Source organism: Arvicola amphibius, chromosome 8, assembly GCF_903992535.2.
Source record: "Arvicola amphibius chromosome 8, mArvAmp1.2, whole genome shotgun sequence".
Lineage (NCBI taxonomy): Eukaryota > Metazoa > Chordata > Mammalia > Rodentia > Cricetidae > Arvicola > Arvicola amphibius.
This window is the reverse complement of record NC_052054.1, coordinates 70,617,988-70,641,209: the sequence shown is the minus strand read 5'-3', so window position 1 is coordinate 70,641,209 and position 23,222 is coordinate 70,617,988. Positions and strand designations below refer to the sequence as shown.

At 51.4% G+C, this 23,222-nt stretch overlaps 1 protein-coding gene across 1 annotated transcript; it reads right to left on the bottom strand.

Annotated features, from left to right (window-relative positions):
• Positions 1-1,729: 1,729 nt before the first annotated feature.
• On the bottom strand, positions 1,730-20,515 carry Napa (NSF attachment protein alpha). The gene is made up of 11 exons (XM_038339799.2): positions 20,290-20,515; positions 11,311-11,390; positions 9,595-9,711; positions 6,082-6,128; positions 5,576-5,653; positions 5,356-5,411; positions 5,201-5,285; positions 4,443-4,547; positions 3,427-3,495; positions 3,100-3,150; positions 1,730-2,406 (listed from the first exon to the last, which is right to left on the bottom strand). The coding sequence occupies exons 1-11, from the start codon at positions 20,385-20,387 to the stop codon at positions 2,305-2,307; spliced, it is 888 nt and encodes a 295-aa protein (XP_038195727.1). The 5' UTR covers positions 20,388-20,515; the 3' UTR covers positions 1,730-2,304.
• Between the last annotated feature and the right edge of the window lie 2,707 nt (positions 20,516-23,222).

Here is a 23,222-nt window from a genome sequence, read left to right as displayed (position 1 = left end):
CTCACAACAACCCAAGTTGAATGTGTGGAGTCCAGACTGAAAAAAAGGCAGACAAGGCGGTGCACATCTGTAACACCAGGACTCCTTTGGAGTGGTAGAGCTGGAAGCCCATTGGCCACTTGAGTACTCAGCACAGCAGCATAAAGACCCTGACTTCCCCACACCTTTAATTCCAGTATGTAGGACGGGGAGGTAGGCAGATCTTTGTGAGTTGAGGCCAGCTTGGTATACAGCCAAAGTTACATAGTGAGACCCTGTTTCAAAACAATACAAAACAGACCCTGCCTCAACAAAGAGGAAAGAAGGTTGACCGACAATGTCCTTTAACCCCCACAAGAGGGCCATGAAACCTGTGCATACATGTATTTAGATACCACTATGTGGCAGGCTCTTGGCCAATGTTGTTAGTGCTGAGACCTTATATGGGCAGTCTTCAAAGACAGTGTGGATACGGAGGAGCTAGAGCATCCCAGATGCCTGGTTTAGTGAAGAAGAGCTTCTGGCAGGCGGGCCTAGTACTGTGTACCCAGAAGCTGTTCTCTTAATCATCCAGAGTGAATGAGATGTGAAGGCCGGCATGGCCTCTCAAGTTTTATGTCTATGTGTATGTAATGAATTCATCATGTGCAGTTCACATACATGGGAAGATGGGGCTATCAGTTATGTTGATCTATTACTCATAATCCTTTGAGACAGGGTATCTTGCTGAACCTGATGCTATGCTTCTGGCTACCAAGCCCCAACAATCCTGTCAGTGCCCCAACTTCCTGGGTTACAGGTATGTGCGGTCATGCCAGTGTTTTTGTTTTTTTAGACTGGGTTTTGCTGTGTAGCCCTGGCTGTCCTGGAACTCAATTCTATAGACCAGGCTGTCCTTGAACTCACACAGGTCCACCTGACTCTGCCTCCTGGGTGCTGGGACTAAGGGTGTGCACCGCCATGCTCAGCTATGCCAGTGCTTTTTAATGTGGGTGCTGGGGATCTGAACTTGGGTCTTCATGCTTGTTGCATTAAGTGCTTTTACCCACTGAGCTATCTCTCCAAGCTGTGCAGTTTGTTTTCATCAGGCTGTTTCTGACTCAAGTGGTAATTTATAATCCATGTTCACTTATTTCCAACCCTACTGTGTATCTGAGCCACTTATGAAGCTTCTAAAACACCAGAAGGGTGGTGACTTCGGTCTAAGCACATTGCACCAGGATGTGGCCCTGGCTTGTAGATGGTTGGTGGTTTGGAAGCAGAGCAGGGCTGAGACTTGGACTTGGGAATGGACAGCAGATTCTCACAGGTCTCCTTAGCAATGCTCATGGTGGACAATGAATGGTCAGTCTCCAGCCTCAGGTTTCTCTAGAGCTGAGGACCGCTCAAAGTTATCAACTGACTGAAGCTGTGGGGGCACTGGAGGGACAGAAGAGCAGAGCAGGATGTCTGGAAGGCCAACATTTCCTACTGGTCCTGCTTTGGCCAGGGCAATCCCAAAGGGAAGGACCCAGCCATGGCAGACCCAATGTAGGGGTAGAGTGGGTATGAAGCTCCTGCCATCTCTCCTGGCAGTGTGGAAGGAGCAGGGTGGGGAGAGCAATCAGGGCCCGCCCACAGCTTACAGACTGTATGCCACTTTGCTCTTTAACAGAGTTTGAAGTTCACCTGGAGAAACCACTAACTCCCCACAGGACAGCCAGGGCCCGAGGGGGATGACACCACAGGCAAAAGGGACACCAGAAGAGACTCATGCAAAAGTGGCAGATTTTATTGTCCTTTTTGGGCCAGCTGCAGCTTCAGGTCGATAGATAGACCTGGATGCAGGGAAAAAAGCAGGCGTAGAGCAGGGCCCAGGCAACCCTGTTGAGTTCCAGGGCTGGATCTAACCTGAGAGGCTGCTACTGTAGGGAGCAGGGGAAGGCTCCAGGGGTAGAAGTCACCACCAGCCAGGAAAAGCATGTCTCAGGGCTACCTGTGTTCTTATCTCTGTTGGGGGACAGGGTAGGAAAGATAGAAAAAGCCTTAGCACACAGCTGGTAAGAAGATGGGACCGGATGCTTGACCCCAGGTTCCTGCCACACACAGAGAGGTCTGTATTGGAGATTCTGTCCAGGTGGTTTCCAGGGCAGGAGGACACCTTTGGGGGCTTAAATAAATGGCAGGGTGAGGGATGGGCACAGGGTGATCATCCAGCCAGCAGAGCCTGCCTGGTGCCCTGGAGGATGTGGCCCGCGTTGCACCCACTCGGCCTTCAAACTCCTGTGGGAGATGTTGGGCCCCACCTCTCTACTGACAGATGGGTGGAAAGCAGTGGCTGGAGGCCTAGCGCAGGTCCTCCTCGTCACCCTGGATGGTCTTCTTGATGCGCAGCAGCATGGTGGTGAGCCACTGGTCCAGCCTTGAGATGGAGTCATATTCCTTCACCTGTAACATAGAGAGGGTGATCCATGACACTTTCTACTCCTCCCTGGTACCCTCTCTGGCCCCAGTTCCAAGGTTTCCAAGAGGATACTGTCTTCTTGGTCTGCAAAGCGTGGAACATGAGCTGGCAGTAAAGATTTTGTAGCTTAAAAGTCCCTCCCAGCATCTTGGCTTTGTGGGTGGAACTGAGGTCTGAAGCCATGAAAACACTGCCTCTTCCATCCTTATACCAGGTGGGAAATGGCCAGTCTGACCTCTTCCCTCAGGGATCGAAATGACTGGGGGCACCCAGTAAGAGATGTCAGTGACAAGTACTGGCTAGAGAGCCAGGATAGGACATAGTTGGAAACAAATGGCTTTCCAGAATGTTCAGAGCAGAGTGGGAGTGAGAACCAATCCTCTAAGGCAGCTGGGTGCTTAGGAGCAGAGAAAGGGTTTAGATAGCCTCGCTGCCCCCAGGGGCTCTGAGAAATTATGTAAACCTTGATTTGGGGGGCGGAGATGGACTGTAATCCCAAAGGCCTCTCCTTAGCCTTTGTGCCACTATCTATAAAGTGGGGCAAACACAGAGCGTTCCAGGGTGGCCACAGGGAGGGAAACAACAGCCAGGACCTAGGGTCTAGAGTTCAAGGAGGGCAGGATTTATGAGAACACATCGAAGATCCACCAGCCAGAACCCCTGCACCAGCCACTCACCGATTCTGTGTAACTGTCCACATTCTGTTCCTCATGGGCTTCCAGCAGCTTCTGCAAACAGGGTCAGGGTCAGCTAGACCCAGCAGATGCTGTGCGCGGGGTGGGGTAGGGGTAGGGTGGGGGATAACGGGGAACACCCCAGGCTCCATCTACTGTCACTGTATTAACTTGTCTCATGTAGAAAACAGAGTAGAATGGCAGGAGAAAAACAAACCAAACACAGCCCTTTGAAAATGTCTCTGAACAATCTTGGTGGTTACCCAGCTGAGACCCAGGCATCCAGGCACATTTCATCCCCATGTCAGGGCGAGCCAGATCAGCACTCACCTTCATCAGCTTGCATTCCCGGGAATCAGTGAAGGCTGGGAACAGCTCCTCATACTTCTGAACAGCAAGCTGAGCAATGGAGAGGGTGAGAAAAGCTAAGGGTACTGGAAACATTCATTGGCAGTTCTGATTTGGTGCTCTAGGCCCTGCCAGGGTCACCTGACTCATGACTGATAACACCATCCCTAACTCAACTCAATCCAGCTCACAAGAGAGGCTGCAGGCAGGGAGCAGGCTTCACAGGCAGGGGGTGGGAAAGGAGACAAAAGAGCCCACCCTACATGCCAGGCCTACAGCTGGGCCTTCACACACAGAATCCTTCTGAGGACCTTGGGTGGGTTAACTGACAGTGGGAAAACACACACTGGGAATGCTAGGAGAGTGGGGGGGTGGGGGTGGGAGGGCAGGTATGGACCTGTCCTGACAAAACCCAACCATAATTCTTCATCAGTGAGGGCTAGGGATGTAAAAACAGCAAACTGTTCCACCTTCCCAAATACAAAAATGCCAGCTGTCCTCAGATAAGTGGGGAGGACTGTGGGGCAGCCAGATACCATGTAGCCCCAGTGGTTGGATCAGGAAGCACCAGAGGATTGAAATCCAACATCCAGTTTCCAGATCCTTCCACCTCCCTATCCCTGACCTCTCTTGCCAGGAAGCAAGAGTAGGCATAGAACCAAAGTTAAAGACACGCCACCAGGGCTCACAGGGTCTAGCAGGAACTGTGCCTTGGCCTCAGCAGCTTCTGCAATACAACTGGATGGGACAGTCAGTATTTAACAGTAACCCATGGAGGGGAGAGGCCAGCAAGGAGCCAGCCAGCAGCTGGGAACTCACAAAAGCATCCAGTTCTAGCCAGGGACACCAGGGTGAATAACACCAATGCCAAATTATCTTCCATTCTAACCAAGGCACAAGGGCCAAGTGGAGAAACTGCCCCCTAATACCAAGATGTGATCTGGCCTGGTAACAAACAATGGCAGCCTTCAGGGGTGGCTTGGCTGGTGTGGGCTCACCTTGGCGTTGAGCATATCGATGCAGAAGTGGCAGAGGGCAGCCTTGAAGAAGTAGTCTTTGGCGCTGTACTTGAGGAGGGGACTGTCCATGGCACTGGTCCCTACCTATAGCCACATATCACCATGAGCTCAGGCAGGCAACTCAAGGGTGAAGGTCACTGCAGCTCTAAAGTCTGCTAGGAGCTAAACCTGTATCCTAGGGGGAAGTCCGGGAACCTCAGGATGACAGCGATCAGGAATAGCTCAGCAGGGTTACCTAGTGCTGCCAGAATGACCAGGGCACAATGAGGGTGTGGGTGGAATAGGAGAAGCCAGGTGTCTGTGGGCCTTGCAGGCAGCCCAAGTTAGTGGGGAAGGAGGCACCATTGCTAGCCATACAGGAAACTGGCACTTGGTGGGCAGAGGGGTGGCAGTTGTGGGAGTATGAGAAGCTGTGCAAACCCTTCTCCCAGGGCCAGCTGCCTGCCTTTCTTCAGGCCACACCCCAGCCTTGCCCACAAGCAGTGTCCCAGGGTCACTTGACACCTGCTATTTCCCTGCTCTGCTAGTTCTTCTCCCTCTGCCCCAAGTTTTCTGGAGAGGACACCCAGCTCTGGAGGCAGCTTCTGTGAGCAGTGGCAGGACCCATCTAGGACAAGGTGGTGACATGCACAGGCTGCTGGTGAAGAGCATTTGGTGAGGGTGGCCTGGGAGAGTAGAGACTGAGTGGGGCGGGCAGAGGGGGTGGTAGCAGAAGCTGATAGCCAGGCGAAGCCCACCTGCTCATAGATGTCGATAGCTTTCTGGTACTGCTCCAGCTGTGCAGCATAGCCAGCCACCTTCAGTAGACACTTGTTGGCTGAGCTGTGGGGAGGAGGAGCATGAAGGGACAGTGGCAGGCCCCACAAGGAGGGGCAGACTAGAGAGGGGCTACCTGTTGGACTCTTCGCCTTTGTAGTAGTCTGCAGACTGCTCATAGTGGGCGATAGCCTGGGGAGACAGGAGAATGGGACAACTGGAGTGGAGGAGAGCGTGGAACAGCACCTGCCTTCTGCAAGCACCCAGCAGGGACCCCTCCTCCTACTCTAAGCATCATGGTGGGTGGGAACGGAAACACCAGAGGACCCAGTACATCCAGCCTGATACCAGCTTACCTTCTCCACATCCACCAGTTCTGTCTCATAGATCTCAGCAATGGAGATGTGGTGCTTGGCTGCAATTGTGAATCTGCCCTGGGGGACACAGGAAAGGAATGCCTATGACCAGAGATATTTTCCATGCCCAGGCTCTCACCCATCCCGTCCAGCATCCTTGGGTTCCCACCTCAGAAAAGGGTCTGAGCACAGATGGAGGTGACATGTGAAGGGTGGACAGTAACGAACTGACAGGAGCAATGGCCAGTGTGGCTACTACCTAGCAGCTGTCTTTCAGGACCATCCCTACAATAAGGAGAGGGTGAGCATTCCTCAGGTTCCTAGGGACCCCAGGGAAGGGCTAGGCAAGGGGGAGCACCTGCACGGACAAGGGATAGTCAAGGAGGCAGAGGCAGCATATGAGGCCCATTCTGTAGCCCAGCTCAGCGACAAATCCCCTGCCTTCTACAGCACAGCACAAACAGGATGGGACACTGAGTAAGACAAGACCAGCGAGCAACCCTTACCATGTCTGTATAGATCTCAATTGCTCTCATTAGACAGTTAATGGCCTCTAGGGAGGAAAGAGAAGACGGAAAGGTCATTACAGCAGGTCCTGGAAACAGGAGGTAGAATGTTCTCCCCAAGAGAGATGACAGGCACACAGCTGCCTTGACTTCAAGGCTCTTGGGCTCTCTCAGAGCAACTGGAAAGGAGAGGAAGGGAGCTCTAGGCCCCAGGCAACCTGGTCAGACTGGGTGTCTGCATACAGAGACATGATGGGCACATCTTTCCAGGAAGGCCCTCTCCCTTAGGCAGCCACACTTTTTTCTTTCTGTTAGGATCAGGGTACAATGGCATCGCCAGATTCCTGGAGTTTGACTCAGACTAGCACAGGCAAACTGTTCAAGGCAAACTGATAGCCAGGGCTGAGCTGGGCAGAGGCTACCATGCCCACCACCTGTCCTGGAGGCTCTACCTTGAGTAGGTCCCACCCTTGTTACTGGCCTGACTGGCCTCTCCGGCAGAGAAGGCTGAATGCCACAAACACTGGGACCTCTCTGTGGGGGCTCTGCACCCTCAGTGCCCCCAAAAGGTGCCAGTCCTGCTGGCTGCTCAAATAGCAAGCTGTACCCAACACCAGGATGGCACTATGTTGTACCATCTCTTCCATGATTTTAAATTGGGGAAAGGCCTTTTTTTTTTTTTTTTTTTTTTTTTTTTTTTTTTGGACAAGTTATCTGAAGGAGAGAGGCGTGAGTGGGAGGCATTTTCCAGCAGATGGAAATAAGCTCTCAGTATCTTTTAAGTACTTTAATGTACCTCAGGCAGAGAGTTGGGGTGGTCACAGAGTCGAGGGTCGAGGTGAACCCCACTGGGCTGACAGTGGACTGCACTCTCTTGGGATAAGAATGCTAAGATTGCTTCCTGAGGGCACTTCAGTAGTTAAGGTCCACTGGCATAGACTCTACTGGTGAGACAGCCCCCTCCCACAGCAGCAGGGGAGGAACATGGATTCACAGAGCCTAGTCCTCTCATGCTGGCTCCTTGCTCTAGAACAGCTTGGAAAGTGATAGGCTGCCAGCTGACACCCTGAGCTGCTCTCACCACAGGCTTATCTGATTCCACAGGCCTTAGTGAATCCTTGAAAGTAAGTAGTAGGGCCTTTGGTCTGTTCCTGCCCTACTGGGTGCTCAGTCTGTCTAGAGCAGGTGAGGAGTTACAGAGCCCAGATCACCTCTGCATTACCCTGAAGGCCCCGATCATAGGCAGATCTAAGCAAGCACTGTCCACAATACAGTAGGGACAGACTGCAGGCTCCAATGAGGAGGTGGGATGGGTGGAAAGACATCAGGTGTCTTGTACACAGTAGGCTTCCAGGAAACAACAGTGGGTGTGGGGGTAGAGAGGACATGTGGGGCTAGACTACTTCTCTGCCCATGTACATTTACAGCAAGCTCCTGCTATAAAAGGGTGAAACTCCCAGGCCTCAGGCAGGCAGGTGCTGCTAATGGAAAGTCTTAGGTGAGATTCCTAAAGAGCTGATGCACCAGACTACAGGGCAGGTGATCAGACAGCTAAGGAAGGTCCCTCCTGAAAAAACTGGGTGTTTAAGCCTCCACTGGCCATTCAGCTATTTCCCAGGGCACCCAGTTATGCAGGGAGAATCTGGAGCACAAGGCTGCCCCCTTCAGGATGCCTGGAGCTGCGAGGCTCACCTCACAGTAGTCTGTGCTGTCATGGAGGAGAAAACAAGAACAGTAGAGTGGTGGGCTAGGCTGCAGCTTAGTGGTGCAGCACAAGGCCCTGGGTTCCCTGGGGTGAGGGAGTGATCTGCTCAGGCTACCTGGGCATGACCTCCCGTGCTTGGTCACTCTTCTCTGTGAGCCCTGACTGGCCCCAGACAGAATTGCTGTCACTTATGCAAATGCACTCCCCTCATCTGTGGAACGGTGACTGGAAAGGTCACCAAGGCAGTAGGGCTGGATGCCACACAGCTGCTAACCTTCCCTGCCCAGCACGAGTCCCTAGCCCTAACACCACAAGTTCTCCTCTCACAACTGTGCTTTTCCTACCACGTAAGGCAAGTGTGCCTTCCCCGCCTGCACACCCTTAATACACTTTCATATTAGCTTGCACTTGCTGAAGCTGGAACCTATGCCTGGACATGACCACAAGCTGGGAAGTACAGTTCTGTTCAAAGAGCTCATGATGCTATGGCATCCTGCAGGTTGGCAGCCACTACCACCTAAGAATGAATGCCCCCAGCCACTCTAGATGGAGCAGCAGCTGAAGGGCACAGATGCCAGGCAGCATCTTCAGGTCAATATGTTTCCCAGGGGAGCAGAAAGGAAACTGTGGGGAGGGCTCTGTGGAGGAAAGGACTGCCCTGAGTCACTGGGTGTAACTAAGTCCTCCCTAGCCAAGAGGCCATCCATCCCTCTCTGTTTGTCGGGCCTGAGCCCCACAACATCACAGCTAAAAAAGCAGGAGTGACCAGTCAGTCCAGGGAAAGAGTCAACAGTCATCTCTCTAACTGGGAATGGTCCTGTCACAACAATCAGCTATCCACTGATTCTGGGTGGGGCAGGGATGTTTTCCTTCTCCCCAGAGGTGTGCCTTTATTCAAATACCGAGCATCTCCTCTGGGAAAGAATATTCACTTCTTTTCCATTCTCCTGAGAGAAAAATTCTAGATATTTAAAAAATTTATCTATGAGGTTCAGTCGCATGTAGTCCAGGTTGGCCTCCAACTCAGTATGTAGCCAACAGCTGAGGATGGCTTTGAATGTCTGAGCTTCCTGTCTCTATCTCCCAAATGCTGGGATGACAGGCATGTACTGCCATGACTGGCTTAGATGGTCAATTAAAAAAAACATATCTTTGCTAGCTGAAATTTAAAGTTAGAATCTATGTAGCTCTAAGGTTTAAAAAAGAACCGGGGACATGTACAACTCATTCTCAGCACACAAGAGGTTCAGGCTCCATCCCTAGCACCACAAAAATAAGTGAACAAAAATAACAAAAGCAAACTTCCCAGCCCAGGAAATCCAAGTCTGAGGTTCATGGGCTTTGCTTTGGCTGAACCAGGCTCCTGTCCCCATAGGCTTTGCTTTAAAGAGCTGGGCTCTAGCAACTCATCCAAAGTTTCCTCTCTGGGGAGCGGGGAAGGCAGATCAGGCTGATTTCTGCTGTACCTGGTTCATCTTAGACTGCCCTGCTCCCTCCTGCATGCTAATTCTGACAACTGAACAGCTTTGCCTGGCTCCCTGGCAAGCAGTGGGTCTGAAATGGAACTCCCACTCCCAAATGCTTGAAGCCCAGGAGGGGGTGAGAGCTGCACACCAGGGTGGGGGAGGTAGGGATATAGGACAGGATGCCAGTGCCAGCCAAGGACCAGCCAATTCTGAAGTTAGGGCTTGCTTTGCTCCTGGTCTATCAGTGTCAGCCAATGGAAAAACTCAGATCTGTGTAGACACCTAAGGATAAGGGGACAGTGCTCAGCTGCTCTGCCATTTATGGCTCACAGTGGTTCTTACCTTGAGGGTCAGCTTTTTTGAAAGCATTGCCTGCGTCCACGAAGCAGGTGGCTGCATCATGTTTGCTCTGGAGCTGTAGGTGCAGCTGGGCAGCCTGGCAGAAAGCATTCCCAGCAGCTAGAATAGAACAGATTGTCCCAGCTTTAATGCAGTTGCAGTCACTGCCTCTAGAGGTACATCAGGCTCACAAGAATATAGCCAGATTCCAGCCCACCGGCAGCCTGAACCCCTTGCACAGCTTCCTAGTGGTGCACTTGGTAGAATGACGACATCAGGAAGCTGCCTCAGGGGGAGCTGAGCCCAGGTGCACAGAAACAGGAAGGGTAAATCCAGTGTCAATCCCATGTCCTTCACCCAGTCTCTGCCAGAACCTCCAGAACCACCACTTCCACAGAGAGGAAGGAAAGGCAGGGAGAGCTGAGGGCTGAAATACATGAGACATGACTCCTATGCTCTTGGGCTTAGAGCTCTCCCTTTGAACAGGAAGCCCAGAAACTGAACAGAAGGTGGAGATGGGGCAGGGTGGGAGGGGTGCTCTGGAAGGTACAGGTGAGATTAACTCATGTGACACTTCCCACTTGCTCCCTTCCCTAGCCCATTTCTTTCCTCCCCAAAGCTCTCAGGTGTACCCCTGCTATGAGTCCTTGCCTAGAAATGGAAACAGGATATGGGCATCAAGAGCTAGAGTCTATGTGAACAGTGCTCATGCCTGAGGCCCAGGTCATCCTGTGCTTGGTCAACACCCATAGGCTCCACACCGTTGTTCACCTATCTCCCCTAGCCTGGCTAAGGGGAGGCAGCAGGGTCTTCCTTGCAGTGGGCAGTACTCCAACACCACCTCAGCTAAAGTGCTACCTGGAATGCTCCTCCAGTCCCAGTTGAGTGGAGCCTCCAAGCTGTGGAAGGCTTGGCTTGTCCTCTCTCTCCTGAGGACAACAGGACACACAAAGCCTGCAAAGGCTTTGCTTTACCATTATCTGATCATTACGATCACCTTGTGGGCCCCAGGACTGAAACCACAGCCTCACAAACGCTGGGGTAACACTTTGCCCAAACACTGTCCTATCCTTAGTAACAGTAGCACTATTCATCGTTGTCACAGTAAGTTTTGGTTTTGAGACAGGCTCGCTTTTATTGCAGAATGATCTCAAACTCCCTGAGGGCCTCGAACCCCTGACCCTCCTGCCCCACCTCTGGAGTGCTGGGATACCATGCTAGGCTCCTGAATTGTTTTTAAGAACTCCAAACAGTTTGAGCAGGGGACAGATGGCCTAAGACTTCTGTTGAACATGGGGAGGGGCAGTAGAGCAACCTGTGATTAAATAACAGTCCCTGGAGAACTGAACTTTGGTAACTGCACTCAGGATGTGGTAATAAATGAGTCTGTCTTGAACCTCTGTACCCACTGTCATCCCCACCATGTCCAGAAAGCTCCTCCCTGAGCTCCCAAACTGAGCTTGCTTCAGCTCCTTGGACCAACCTTGCAGACAGAGGAAGCCATACTATGAAATCAAGTGATGGGCTGCCCCAACAGATCTTATCTAGAGGCCTAGTGGATGCCCTCCCTGCCTTTCTTCAGAAAGAACCCCCCCCCCACATTTACCCCCAACTTAGGGGGCAAAGCATCCCACTGGTCTCATGTTGTGTACTCCTGATGCTGGAGAGGGGACTTCAAGGCCATACTCAGGGCCGGGCCTGTGGGCTGAGTGCACGCACCGCTCCAGTTCTTGGCCATCTTGAACATGTTCGCCGCTCTGGCATAGATCTCGCATGCTTCCTCTATTTTGGATGAACCTCTGGGGAGAAGGGAAGGTAAGAAGTAAAGAGATCATCCAGTCTCTTGTCATCTTTAAGAAGTAAAGAGTCATCCAGTCAGAAGGCAAACCCATACTCTGCCCTGCCAACAGCTAAACTGTGCCTTGACCCCTGCATAACAGGCAGTCTGCAGGTGGAAGGCTGGTATTACTGTTCCTAGAGGGAGTATGTGGGTGCCCATGGTAGTGGTGGTGGTTCCTGACCTCCCCTCCTCCACAGCCTAACTTCCCTCTTCTACTTCCTTCCTATATGATAGGTGACCACATGGACCCAGTGAATTCACAGGAGGCTGCAAAGCATTCTGGGGGATCCCCAACACCCTGATCCTGAACCTGTGCTTTGCTTATGGCCATGATTCCAGGAAGACCTCACTACAGAGTGTGTTGTCACACTTCAGAACAGGGCAGACAAGGCACATGTCAGCCATACGGAGAAATACTATCACAAAACATAAATATAAAATGCTCCTGTTTACATAAAAAATTAAGAGAGAAGAAAAGAAACACACATTTATATAAACACTGTGTCTGGAATAATATACCCAAACCTAGCAATAGCATTGTTTCCTGAGGTAGAGCCTGCTGCATCAGGGCTGGAGGGGGCAACATTCACTGTACATGTTTGCTCCGTTAGTTTGTTTTGTACCATCTGCACATTTTATCTCTTTCAGAAAATTTATGTATTTCATTATTTTATTTTTACATGGCTCTTGTATAGCTCAGGCTGGCCTCAAACTCTAAATCTTCCCGCTGCCTGCCACCTTCTGCATGCTGGGATTACAGGTGTGCACTATGTGGTGCTAGGGATGGAACTCAGGGCCTTGTGCATGCTAGGCAAGTGCTTCACCAACTCAGCTCTACCTCTAGCCCTATGTTTTAATATCAGAATTTATATTTGGCCTGCAGTCCAGTAATGAATCCGAAGATACAACCAAAAGAGTTGCAAAGGCATTTGGCACAGCATTCTGAAAATGGAAACCCACCAGGGTAGGAGCCTGAGAGACATACGAGTGGAGGGGACATTTAAGTCTGTTTGCTGAGCCAGGGTCTTATACAGTCCAGGCTGGTCTCAAATTTACAGCACACTGAGAAAGGTGACCTTGGACTCCTAATGCCACTGTCTCATCTCCTAGGCTTGCACCATCACAGTGGGCTTTGGCTTAACAAGCAAGTACTCTACCACTGAGCTACATCTCGTGCCCCAGTAGCTTGTAGTTATTTTAAAATAAAGGGCACCTCTTTGAGCTTTACCCTGGCTACTCAACCTCTAAGAGGTTCATATGAACCTCCTCCTTGGCCAGGGGACAGGGGGCTTTCTTATTAGCTCAAACTCCTAAGTCCCTTCCAAATTCTGTCTTCCTGGGTCTGTGACCCAGCAACTGTTCAAAACTCTCATCCCCCACACAAGCAGTCAACAAAATTCAACACCCCATTGTCCTCAAATGGATTTCAAATCCTTCCCACACTAGCAGTGTTTAAAAAACAAAAAGGGACATCTCCCCATGAAAAGGCACAAACCCCGTCCTCACCACCTGTCCTACACCACCATGGACCCAGCATGGATAATGCTTGGGAGTTTGGCCTTATCTACCAGTTACAGGGCCCTGGAGGTCATTCTGTTCATGTGTAACCCGAGCAAGACCACAGACCTGATCACTGTGAGGCAGCACCGACAACCACATGCCTGCACACTTGTTCAGTAGGTGGATGGGCATGGATTGGACCTTTTAATTACTATAGTTTGGAGACCAGGTGATTTGGTGACCAGTCAAGTCTGACCACTGTGCCAAGCCAGCAAATGGCCTAAAGGAAGACTCCTAAATCCAAACAGCATCAAGTGAAGTGCTTCGCCAGACAGTCACCCTCTGCTGCCTGGCACCATGCCCCTCCCCCACATTACTGGGATCCGTTTTTCCTTTAGGCACTCCCTATCATAGTGAGGTCAGAAATGTCCATGTTGCTGTTGGCATAGATTAAATCAGGAGGGCCCCTTGGACATGGATGGAAAGCACCCCCATGAGAATTGTCTCTGGAATGCTCTCTGGATATGATGGAGTCTTTTCTGCCACTGACAACCCCAGCCCCAGGAATATTCTGTCTCTGACAGGGTCTCATGCACCTCAATACCCAGGCTGGCCTTGACCCTTGCTACATGCTGAGGCTAGCCTTTATGCTTGAGACTGAATTTGGGACTTTGAGTATGTTAGGCAAACTCACTACCAACTGAGCTATGTCCCTGCAATGTCTATTTTTACATTTATTTTATGTGTATAAGTGTTTTGCCTGTATGTATGTGCACCACTTGGGTGCCTGATGCCCAAGGAGATCAGCAGAGGGTATCAGGTACACTGGAACTGTAGTTATAGCAGTTGTGAATTACCATGTGGGTGCCAGGAGGTGCCAGAAATCGAACTAGGGTCCTCTGCAAGAGCAACAAGTGCTCTCAACTGCATCTCCCCATTCTTTGGAATATTGTCTGATCAAGCCATGCTCACAGACATTATAAACAATCTTTCTATTCCAGTGATCCCTCAGTTCACCCCTTCTTGATGGGTGTAACTATGCCCTAAGTAGCCCCAGACGCTCCTGGCAGAGCAGACGAGTCTGGTGTTATCAAGAAGCCTGAGGCAGAGTGGCAATGAGAGCAGTCACTGCTGGCTAGGTTTGATTCAGCTCAGCACAACAGGCAGACTCAGCACAAAGTCTGCCAGCTGCTGGCTGCAGCTCTCTGATCCCACGCTAAGCTGGGCTGACCTGTCTACTGCAGTGAAAGCCAGAGGGATTAATGCCTGCTCTGGCCCCAGGCTGCCTCCTGTCTTGATACCCTGGTCCTTGCCCTTCCTCTGTGAGGTGTCAACAGAAGATCTCCAGAGTCCCAGCTCCTTTTACAGATGGGAGCAAAGTCCCCAAGGAGCAAATCCACTTGTGCAGTTTACCCAGCAAATCCTGAAGAAGCCATGTACAATTTCCTTAGCTGTGAAACAAGTATCTGAGGAATTGATGACAGCTGTTTAGAGCCTGCTCTCCACATTATCAGCATGCTTGCTCACAGACGCTTGGCATGAGGGCTGTACCTGATGGTGTGAGGCCAGGTCAGCCCTCAGTGGCCAAGAAGCTATACCAAAGGAGGGAAGAACACTGGAGGTGAGATTTATAACACGTGCAAAGGCTGAGTCAGAAACATGCTTGAGGAACTGAGGAAGGGAAGTGGGTCAGCTGGATAGGGCAGGGCATGGTACAACAAGGATGGAGCAGATAGGACATTCATGGAAAAGTGGAGGCCTTGCTCTGACATAAGAGAGAGTGACCAGATGGAAGATGCCCTCAGAGCCAACATCCATGCTGCTCCTCTGCTGGCTCACTGAGGCTTCCCATCCCAGCTGGGGGAAGCTGCTTCAGTCACCTCTGACCCTGACCCTGAAAGGATGCCTCCTGCATGATGCACCACAGCTCACTGCCTTCTGAAGGGCCTGGGTAGGGCTGCATGTGACAGCTGACAGGCCTCCCCCACTGACCTCCTCCGAGCTGCCTCGGCTGCACTCTTCAGCCCACAGCTCCGTGCCTCACTGGGAATAGAGGGAACTGGTTGGGGCTGGCCTGGTGCAGGCTGTCTATAATTACTGCTCAGCTTTGCTCCCCCAAGAGGCGCGGAGGAAGCAGCCTCAGGCCTCACAGGCGCAGCTGCCATATGGAGTGTTGAATGGTGCCAGGAAAGTGCAGGCGCTGTTGGCAGTGACCAAAGGCTTCTGCAGGACAGGCTAGCCTGCCTACCTCCTGTCTCCATCCTCTGGATATTTTCTGGCTCCCAGAAGCATGCCATTTTACTGCTCCTGCAGTCCCCCAGCTCATGTCTGAGACTCTCTCCTGCCCCTCTGGCAGCCACAGCCACTGGTCCCCAGTTCTCTCCTAGGACTTAAGGCTCACTGACCAGATTACCCAACCAGGGTTCTCGGTTTTAACTAAGCTGATGGACATAGGGCCTATCACAATCACCCATGGCTTCCAGCATGGCTCTCAATTGGTGATGATGTTGGGAGACCTGTAGGAGCATGCCTAAGCTGACATTGCTTGTCCCTTGCTTAGCACCCCAGAGTCCTCTGCAAAATGAGGCAGGGGGCCAGGTGCATGCTGACCTTGGTCTATCAGAGAACAGTATGCACTGCTAGGCTGAAGGAGGACCCTGCTCCCTGATGGAGCTGCTAAGCATCCTCTAGGTAGGGGATGTATCATTTGGCCAGTCCTCATGGGGTCACTACATGCAGAAGGACCCAAAGGGAAAAGATCACCAGCTCACCACTATGTCCTCAAGTCCTCTTGGAACCCTCTCACAAGTGTAAGACAGTGATGGGCAGGAAATATTTCAGGCACTTTGCTGTGTTTGTGACCTTGGATTAGTACCCTAGAGCCTGCCTCTCCCCAGCTGCACAGTGGAAACTGAACCTGACCCCATAATCCGGGAGAAATCTGAGAGAAAACATACACTCAGTACCTTGCCTGGGCACAGTGTCCAGCAGGTACTCAGATGGTCACAAAACAGAGGAAACAATCTCCCTCCCAATGGGCACTTTAGAGTGACTTGTGGTGATGCACCCTTGCCTTCCCTGTCACAGGGATAGGGCTAGGGCTCTCTGCACCTTGCTGGTGAGGGTGTCACTGTCATCAGACTCCACAGAGCTCAGACTCAGGAATGTTTCCCCACTTCAACAGCTCAGCATGGGCTCTGAGGCCTCCCCCTTCCGGTGAGCTGTGCACTCCTCCTCTGTTTCCAGAGTCCCAGGTCTCCTCTTCCTGCACCAATCTCCTAGTGCTGACAAGGCAGTGGCCGATGTCTCTGAGTCTGTACCCATGGAGTAAACCCATCAGTATCACAAATATTCCAAAAACCCATCAGGATCACAAATATGTCCTAGCTTCCCCCCATCATAAATCAGGCAATTCTACCACACTGACACTGCAAAGAAGTAACCTGCAGATGACTCAAAGGGTACAGGAGCGCGGCTGTGTGTAGGTTTATGTAAATGCTACACCCTCTCATGGGAGGGATCTGAGCAGGTGCTGGTGTCTGCGGGATGGGGTGGGGGTGGAGGGTGGTTAAAGGAGGACACACTAGGACAACATTGTACTTAACATCGAGTCTGCTGTCCCACAAAACTGCCAGCCCAGGGAATGGTCACAGATGTCACTCACACAGCCTGGAAGGTCTCCTTTCTGTGCCCCTGACAGGATCTCACTTCATCACGTCCCAGAATGCCAACATTTGCGTTACTTAATAAATCCCTGGCCTCTCAGCAACTTCTGCACAGGAGAAACCAAAAAATCTGTGCAACCAGTCAGCAGGGGCCCTACTGTCAAGTCAGGAGCTCTGGGGTTCCCCCAGAAACCTCACCTGCCCTACAGACCGGGCAAGAGAGGCCAAGTTTCAGCTGTGTATCCTGGCAGCTGGTGAGCACTGTGTGTGGTTCTTTCTTGGAAGGATACCGGGGCTTCTGCAGATGGCACGGGAGCAGATACAAAGCAGAGCCTGTCCTAGGCTCTGCAGAATGCCTGTGGGCCCAGTTGGAGGTCCTCCCTCCCCAAGGAGTCCAGCTTACTTCCAAAGCTGGCATTGAGACTCCTGGTGCCCTCAGGCAGCTTGTCAACAAGTCAAGTTGAGGAACTGGCTGCTTGTATATAGAACACTCTGCCACCTCCTCCAGTTTTCCAGCTCAATTTGCAGCAGTGATACTAAGAATCACACCGGTGAGTATTTCATACACACATTCAAAGTCAACAGCACTCATCATACTCCAAATCAACCTGCCTATTCCATAGAAAAACAGTGGGAAGAGGGGATCACTCTGACCTTGTTTCCTAGAAGAAGAAGAAACCCTCCAACAACAGTGGCATCCCACAGGAAAGAGTCTCGCTATATAGACCAGACTGGCCTCAAACTTACAGAGATCTGCCAGCCTCTGCTTCCCACCCGGGTTTGTTTTTGAAGGGAAGGCTGCAGGGAGAAGGTAGGGATCAGGAAAAGCCCTAAGAACAGAACTGCCCTTCAGTACCTGTTCAGTACCCATGGTGCACAGCAGTGGAGCAGGAAAGAGATAAAGAGTGCCCAGACTCTCAGGCAGGAATGCCTATCACCCAAGGAAGGTGTTAAAAAAGGCTTTGATGGTAAACTGACTGGTGTTTCAAAACCTCCTAGTGTCTATCACCCCAGAAATCCAGAAGGGTGAATGGGTGAGCAACAAGATACCACACTCCAGTTGAGGACAGCCTACATGACCCATGAAGCCTGAGCCGAGACCTCTTAACTAGAGAAGCTGTCATCACTGATAGTTCCCAAGAGCAGAAGAAGCCTTAGGGAGTGGCTGAGTGAAGGCCACTTGTCAAATGTCCCCTGGCAGCCCCAGCTCCAAGAGGAGGGGCCAGAGCAATGCATGTCTAGTGGTGAAGTGGTTTCTCTCCAGGAGATCTCGGGGTATATCCAAGCCCCCTCCCCACCCAGTTACAGTGGGTCTTCACTTCTCTACAATGCCTCCTCTACTCTTCCTAGAGGACCAGAAGAAACCCACCTGTTCTTTCAAATGTTTGTAGAAAACTGCTGTGGGGACAGGCAGCAGGCTAAGGGAGGTAGCCCGCCAAACTAGTCTGTCAATGCCCTCCCTTCCTGCAGTGTCCATAAGCAGGTATGAGTGTCTGGGAGTGTCTGAGCTTTAGAGGCATAGCACCAGGCTAATGGAGTGGGCTGGAGAACTTCATGGACCAGGTATGACCTCCTCTACTTCCCGTGCTGCTAGACAAATCAAGTTTAGGCTGCCCTCTTCATCCTTTATCCACCTCCACAGTGATTTTGTGGGCACTAAACACGGTTAACTGCTTGACCCAGGCAGGCCTGAGCAGCAGAGTGAGCAACTGGCAGACCTTACCCACCAACACTATAACAGCTTCCCATACCACTGTCCCCCAACCCATCACTGCAGCTCTTTCCTTTTAAAGGGTAAAGAGGAACCCACTGGGACAGGCCCCCCGTAAAATCCTGCTCACAGACCTCATCTATCACCAGCCTCCCCTCCCACTTCTTCCCTTTTAAGGTCTCAGCCTGACTTGGAACTTGGCCTGTACTAACTTTTCAGCAGGCAGGCTCTGGGCCTTTTCTCAAGCTTGTTCCTTCTGCTGCTCACCAAAAGAGAGAGCTCCTAGATCTCCTACTCAGCCAGTGGATGCAAGCTTCCTCTAGGAAGCCATCTTTGTCCCTGTCCCTTCATGGGCAGGACAAACTCCTCCCACACCAGACCTTTGTTCCCACCATCCCTGCTGCCTAGACTGCCCTCCTAGGCTTCAGCTCCCAGCCTCATTCCTTACCAAGAGCCTCCCTCAAAGTTTCCTTTCAACTCTGGATCTGTGTGAATGATACAAGCTGGCCTTTATAGTTCTTCTCTGTCAGTGGTAGGAAGGGGTAAACAGGTAAGACTCACAGCTGCTCCTCTGGGTGTAGCTCAGCTATACACTTATCTCTCTGCACCAAAGAGACCAGACCGAGTCATCAGGAAACCTACTGCTGAAAACTGAGCCTGAGGCACCACTCCACCACGCCTGAACTTATTTCCTTGTGAAGACTGAAGAAAACATACACACACACACACACACACACACCCCTCTCTCAGGGGAAACATTTCTTGTCTAACTGACACAGCCCATCAGAATCTGGATGACTGCAGCAGGTACAAACTGCAGGCAAGTTCCTTTGCCAAACATTACCTGACCTCAAATAACAAGGGTGGCGTCATCTTCTCCCTCCCCTTCATTTCTTTCTGTTCTCCATTCAGCTCCTGACAGTCTGTCTCTCTCAGAACCCAGGCCTTTCTTCCAGCCTTTCCCCAGCTCTCTGGCAAGCTCTTCCTTCTCCAGTCCTTACTTTGGAGGCTTCTGATTCTGTGTCCCACCCCATAGCACAGCTCTTCCTCACCACACCTGTCTGGCCCCTTTCCCAATGCCTCTCTGATGTTTCTTCAGGAACTGTGCTTGCTCCTTGTACTGTCCTCTCCCCTTACCCATCCTATATCCCAAGACTTGGGGCCCTCTCCCCTTCATAGCCTTTCTCCAGATCCTCTCAGGCTCTCCAGTCTTCCCATCAGCCTTGTATACTCTGCTTCCTCCTGGCTAGTGAGCTTTTAAGAGCTCTGAGCCCACATCAGACTCAGTTCTGAGCGCATTATACATAGTCCACACTAACAACAACAACAACAAAAACAAAAAACCTCCTGCAGTTAGTTTTCAACTAATAAGCCCTTTCAGGAAAATATATTTCCACTGAGATAAGAAGCCTCTGAATTACATGTCAAGCTTGGGCTCTTGTTCCTAAGTTAAAATGGCTGAAAAGGGCCAACTTTCATAAACTTTGTATGAGGTGCCTGCCATCTCCTGGATGTGTTCAGACCCCAAACTTGAGAACCACCCAGTAGGCCTCTACCCTCCTCTGGTTCTCTTGGGTGCCTCATGCTCCCATTACCAGGCATTTCCGCGGCCAAAACAGAGTCAGTGTCCGTTCATGCCCCGCTCAGGGGTGGGAAGGGTGAGGGTCTCCGTGTCTTAGGCCAGGCTTCTTTGCCATCAGTCACTCTTACCTAGAGCCCCACTCATACCTCATACTCCAGCTCATCATGCCCAGGGTCGCCCCAGCCCGGGTCCCCCGGGGCTAGTAACCTCATCCCGGCAGCCTGGGCAACGCACAGACCCATGGACACCAGCCTGCGAGAGGCGCGGCCACCTTCAGCGGGTGTCGTCGGCCACAGGACCCCGGCCAGGGTCTGCAAGGCCGCAGAGAGGCTTCCACAGAGCAGAGGGCATGCGAGCCCAGTCTTCCCCCTCCTCCGGCCCAGCTCCGTCCGCCGCTTACCCGAAGAGGCCGGAGAAGAAGGACTGCGAGTTCTTCACCTTGCGCTCCGCCTCAGCCAGCAGCGCCATTGCCTCAGCCTGCTTCCCGGAGTTGTCCATGATGCCACGAAGCTGCTCGGCTCAGGCCCTACACAGCCGGGCGACTACTCACAGGCCCCAGACACCGCGCACTCGGAAGAGCTCCGCCCGCTGCGTTGACGTCGCCCGGCCCTGTTGCGCCACGTGACCCATGAGGGCCAACTAGCGGGCTCGCGCTGCGGAGGGCGCCCCTCTAGCCACGCCCCCTCCTGCCACAGCCCTCCACCCCTTGACCCGCAACACAAGCACACACCCGCGGACTGACGCCACTAGCTTCCTAAGAGCCCCGCCGCGTACTGCCACGTGACACCACACAAGCCAATCATGATTCCGTACTGCTAAGTACACCCCTCCAGCGCGACCTTTGACTCCCTCCAACCAATCAGCAGACACTGTTGACTCGTTCTGCCACGCCTCTGCGGAATTGGAACGAACTAATCAGCTGACTAGTGACGCAACGCTCACGTGATGCCTCAAGGTTCACGCTCCGGGTTTGACAGATCAGTTTAGCTCCGCCTCCTGCTTTACCTCATTTCAGTCACGTGGGAAAGGCTTGGTAGTTTAAAAAAAAAGAAAAAAGAAAACTTCTTACGCCCTCTGGTGATCTTCTCCAGAATTGGTTTGGGAGTCCAGAAAGTCTCCGTTTCTAGCTGGAGGACTGATGAGATGGCTCAGCTGGTAAAAGCACTATCTAACAAGTTTAACGACCACTGTTCGATTCCTGGGACCAACATGGTGGAAGGTGAGACCTGACTCCTGCCAAGTTGTTTTCTAACCTACACACACAACACAGACATACACAATCACATGAGGTTGGGGGATCTTTCAGTACCACACATAGAATGACATGGGCATGTCAAAGGGGCACAGGAGGAGCTGGGGTGATGACTCAGTGGCTCAACTGACATGCAGGAGCACCTGGGTTTGGATACCTCTACCGGCGTAAAAAGCTGGGTATGTTAGCGTGTATCTATAACAGCAGTGGGTGGGTGGGAGACAGGCATATTCCTGGGTTCCAGGGTCAGTGAAAGACCTTGTCTCAAAAAAAAAAAAAAAAAAAAAGAAAAGAAAGAAAAAAAATGAACATTTGAGAAATATTTCCGATATCAAACACTGGCCTACTCACAGAGAGAGACAGACACATACACACAAAAAATAAATTTTTAAAAATTAGTGAAAAAGTATTGTAAGATGTTGATGGGGGAAACTGGGTATGTTCAAATTTTTGGTACTATGTTAGGTTTCTGTAAATCTACAGTTATTCTCAAAGTCTCATCTAGAAGATCAGCCTCCAGGGCCTGGCCCACAATGATTCCAGTCCCAACAGTGGTGTGGTGCAGGGATCTGTATCTGCACTGCACTTTACTGGTTAGCTAGCAGAGAACATTTGAGGAAAGTGTTATGTGAGTTGGGTGTTGGAGACAGAAAAAGGCAAAAGACAGCTCCCCCTGACCATTTCTCATTGAACACTTGTTTGAATGTCCGTATGTTCACCACTGTATTCTGACCACAGAGCTGGTGAGTTTGGATGGCTACAATTAATTTTGGTTCCACTTCCATTTGCTACAAGGTGTCATAGTTTTGGACCAGCAATAGATGACTATATATCCTCACCCATATGGTCAGACTTGCATTTCCACTCATGCATGGAGTTGGGCTACTCAGGGCAGAGCAGTGGAATGCACACTGCATAGCCATGCTCAGGTCACTGGGAACACCCAGCAAACTAAGTGCATTTCCTCATTTTCAGCTTACATGCATTAAGAAAGCATGTTCAAGCAGGAAATCAATTTGTAGATTGCTAAGAAGAAAGAGGCCAATTTTGGTTCTTGGGCTGCCCTGCACCACTGCCCTCAAACAGGGCATCTCAACAGCTCCAAAATTAATTCCCTCCCTGACTTTAATCTTTAGCTGAGATGTGGTCCCTTGGTGAGACCTCTGTAGTTCTGGGATGGGGCCCTGGGACACAGGAGGTGAGGCAGGGCTCTTTCTATTCTCTTGCAAGTTGAGGTTGGGGTTCCTGTCCTTACATGGGCTGCAGCCAAGATCCCATTCTGCTTGCTGCTGGGGTCCTTTTCCTTAATTTCAGGTTGAGCAGCTATATCCACACATGCTTTTCTGGCTTCAGTCTATTATCATGGCCATCACCTGTGTGCTCATTCAACTGCTACCAAGTCTCCTCCTAAAACGAAGCTCTATGAGGAAGGGGTTTTTGCTTCTGTGTGTATGTTCCCACCTACAGACTGGGAACTGCTGGTGTGCGCTGCTTAACAGAACACAGCTAACAACTATGCCCACCTTCTCCCTGCTCACCTCTTGGCCCCAGCTGTGGCCCTGAAGCTTCTGCAGAGCACACAGGCTGGGAAGTTGGAAAACAGCTGTTTAAGAACCCAATTTAATAAGATACAAGCAGACACATAAAAAACACACCTAACAATATACAGTCATTGCAAGACTAGGGATGATGGGAATGCAGGGAGGCCCCACCTAGAGGAGGGCCCAGCTCACTGGATCTCAGGTGTCCTCACTGATTCTCTCTAACCAATGTTAGTCCCATGCCTACAGCTCAGATCTAAAAGCCACCTAGACCAAACCTGCCTCCCAAGATCCCCTGCTCCAAGTGAATGGGACTACAAATACGCAACTATTAACCAGGAAAGAATGGAGCCTCTGGTCACCCACATGACTTCAGAGCTACTTGTGACAGCTTCTCCTGTTCATGTCCAATGCCAGCCAAGCTTGCTAGCAAAGCTGGACATTGAGAGGATAAAGGGGAAGGGTGCCCCAAACACTTCTGAGAGGCCCAGGGCACTGGCAAAGGGCTGGATCCCCTCTTGCAAACCAGCTTCCAGCAAG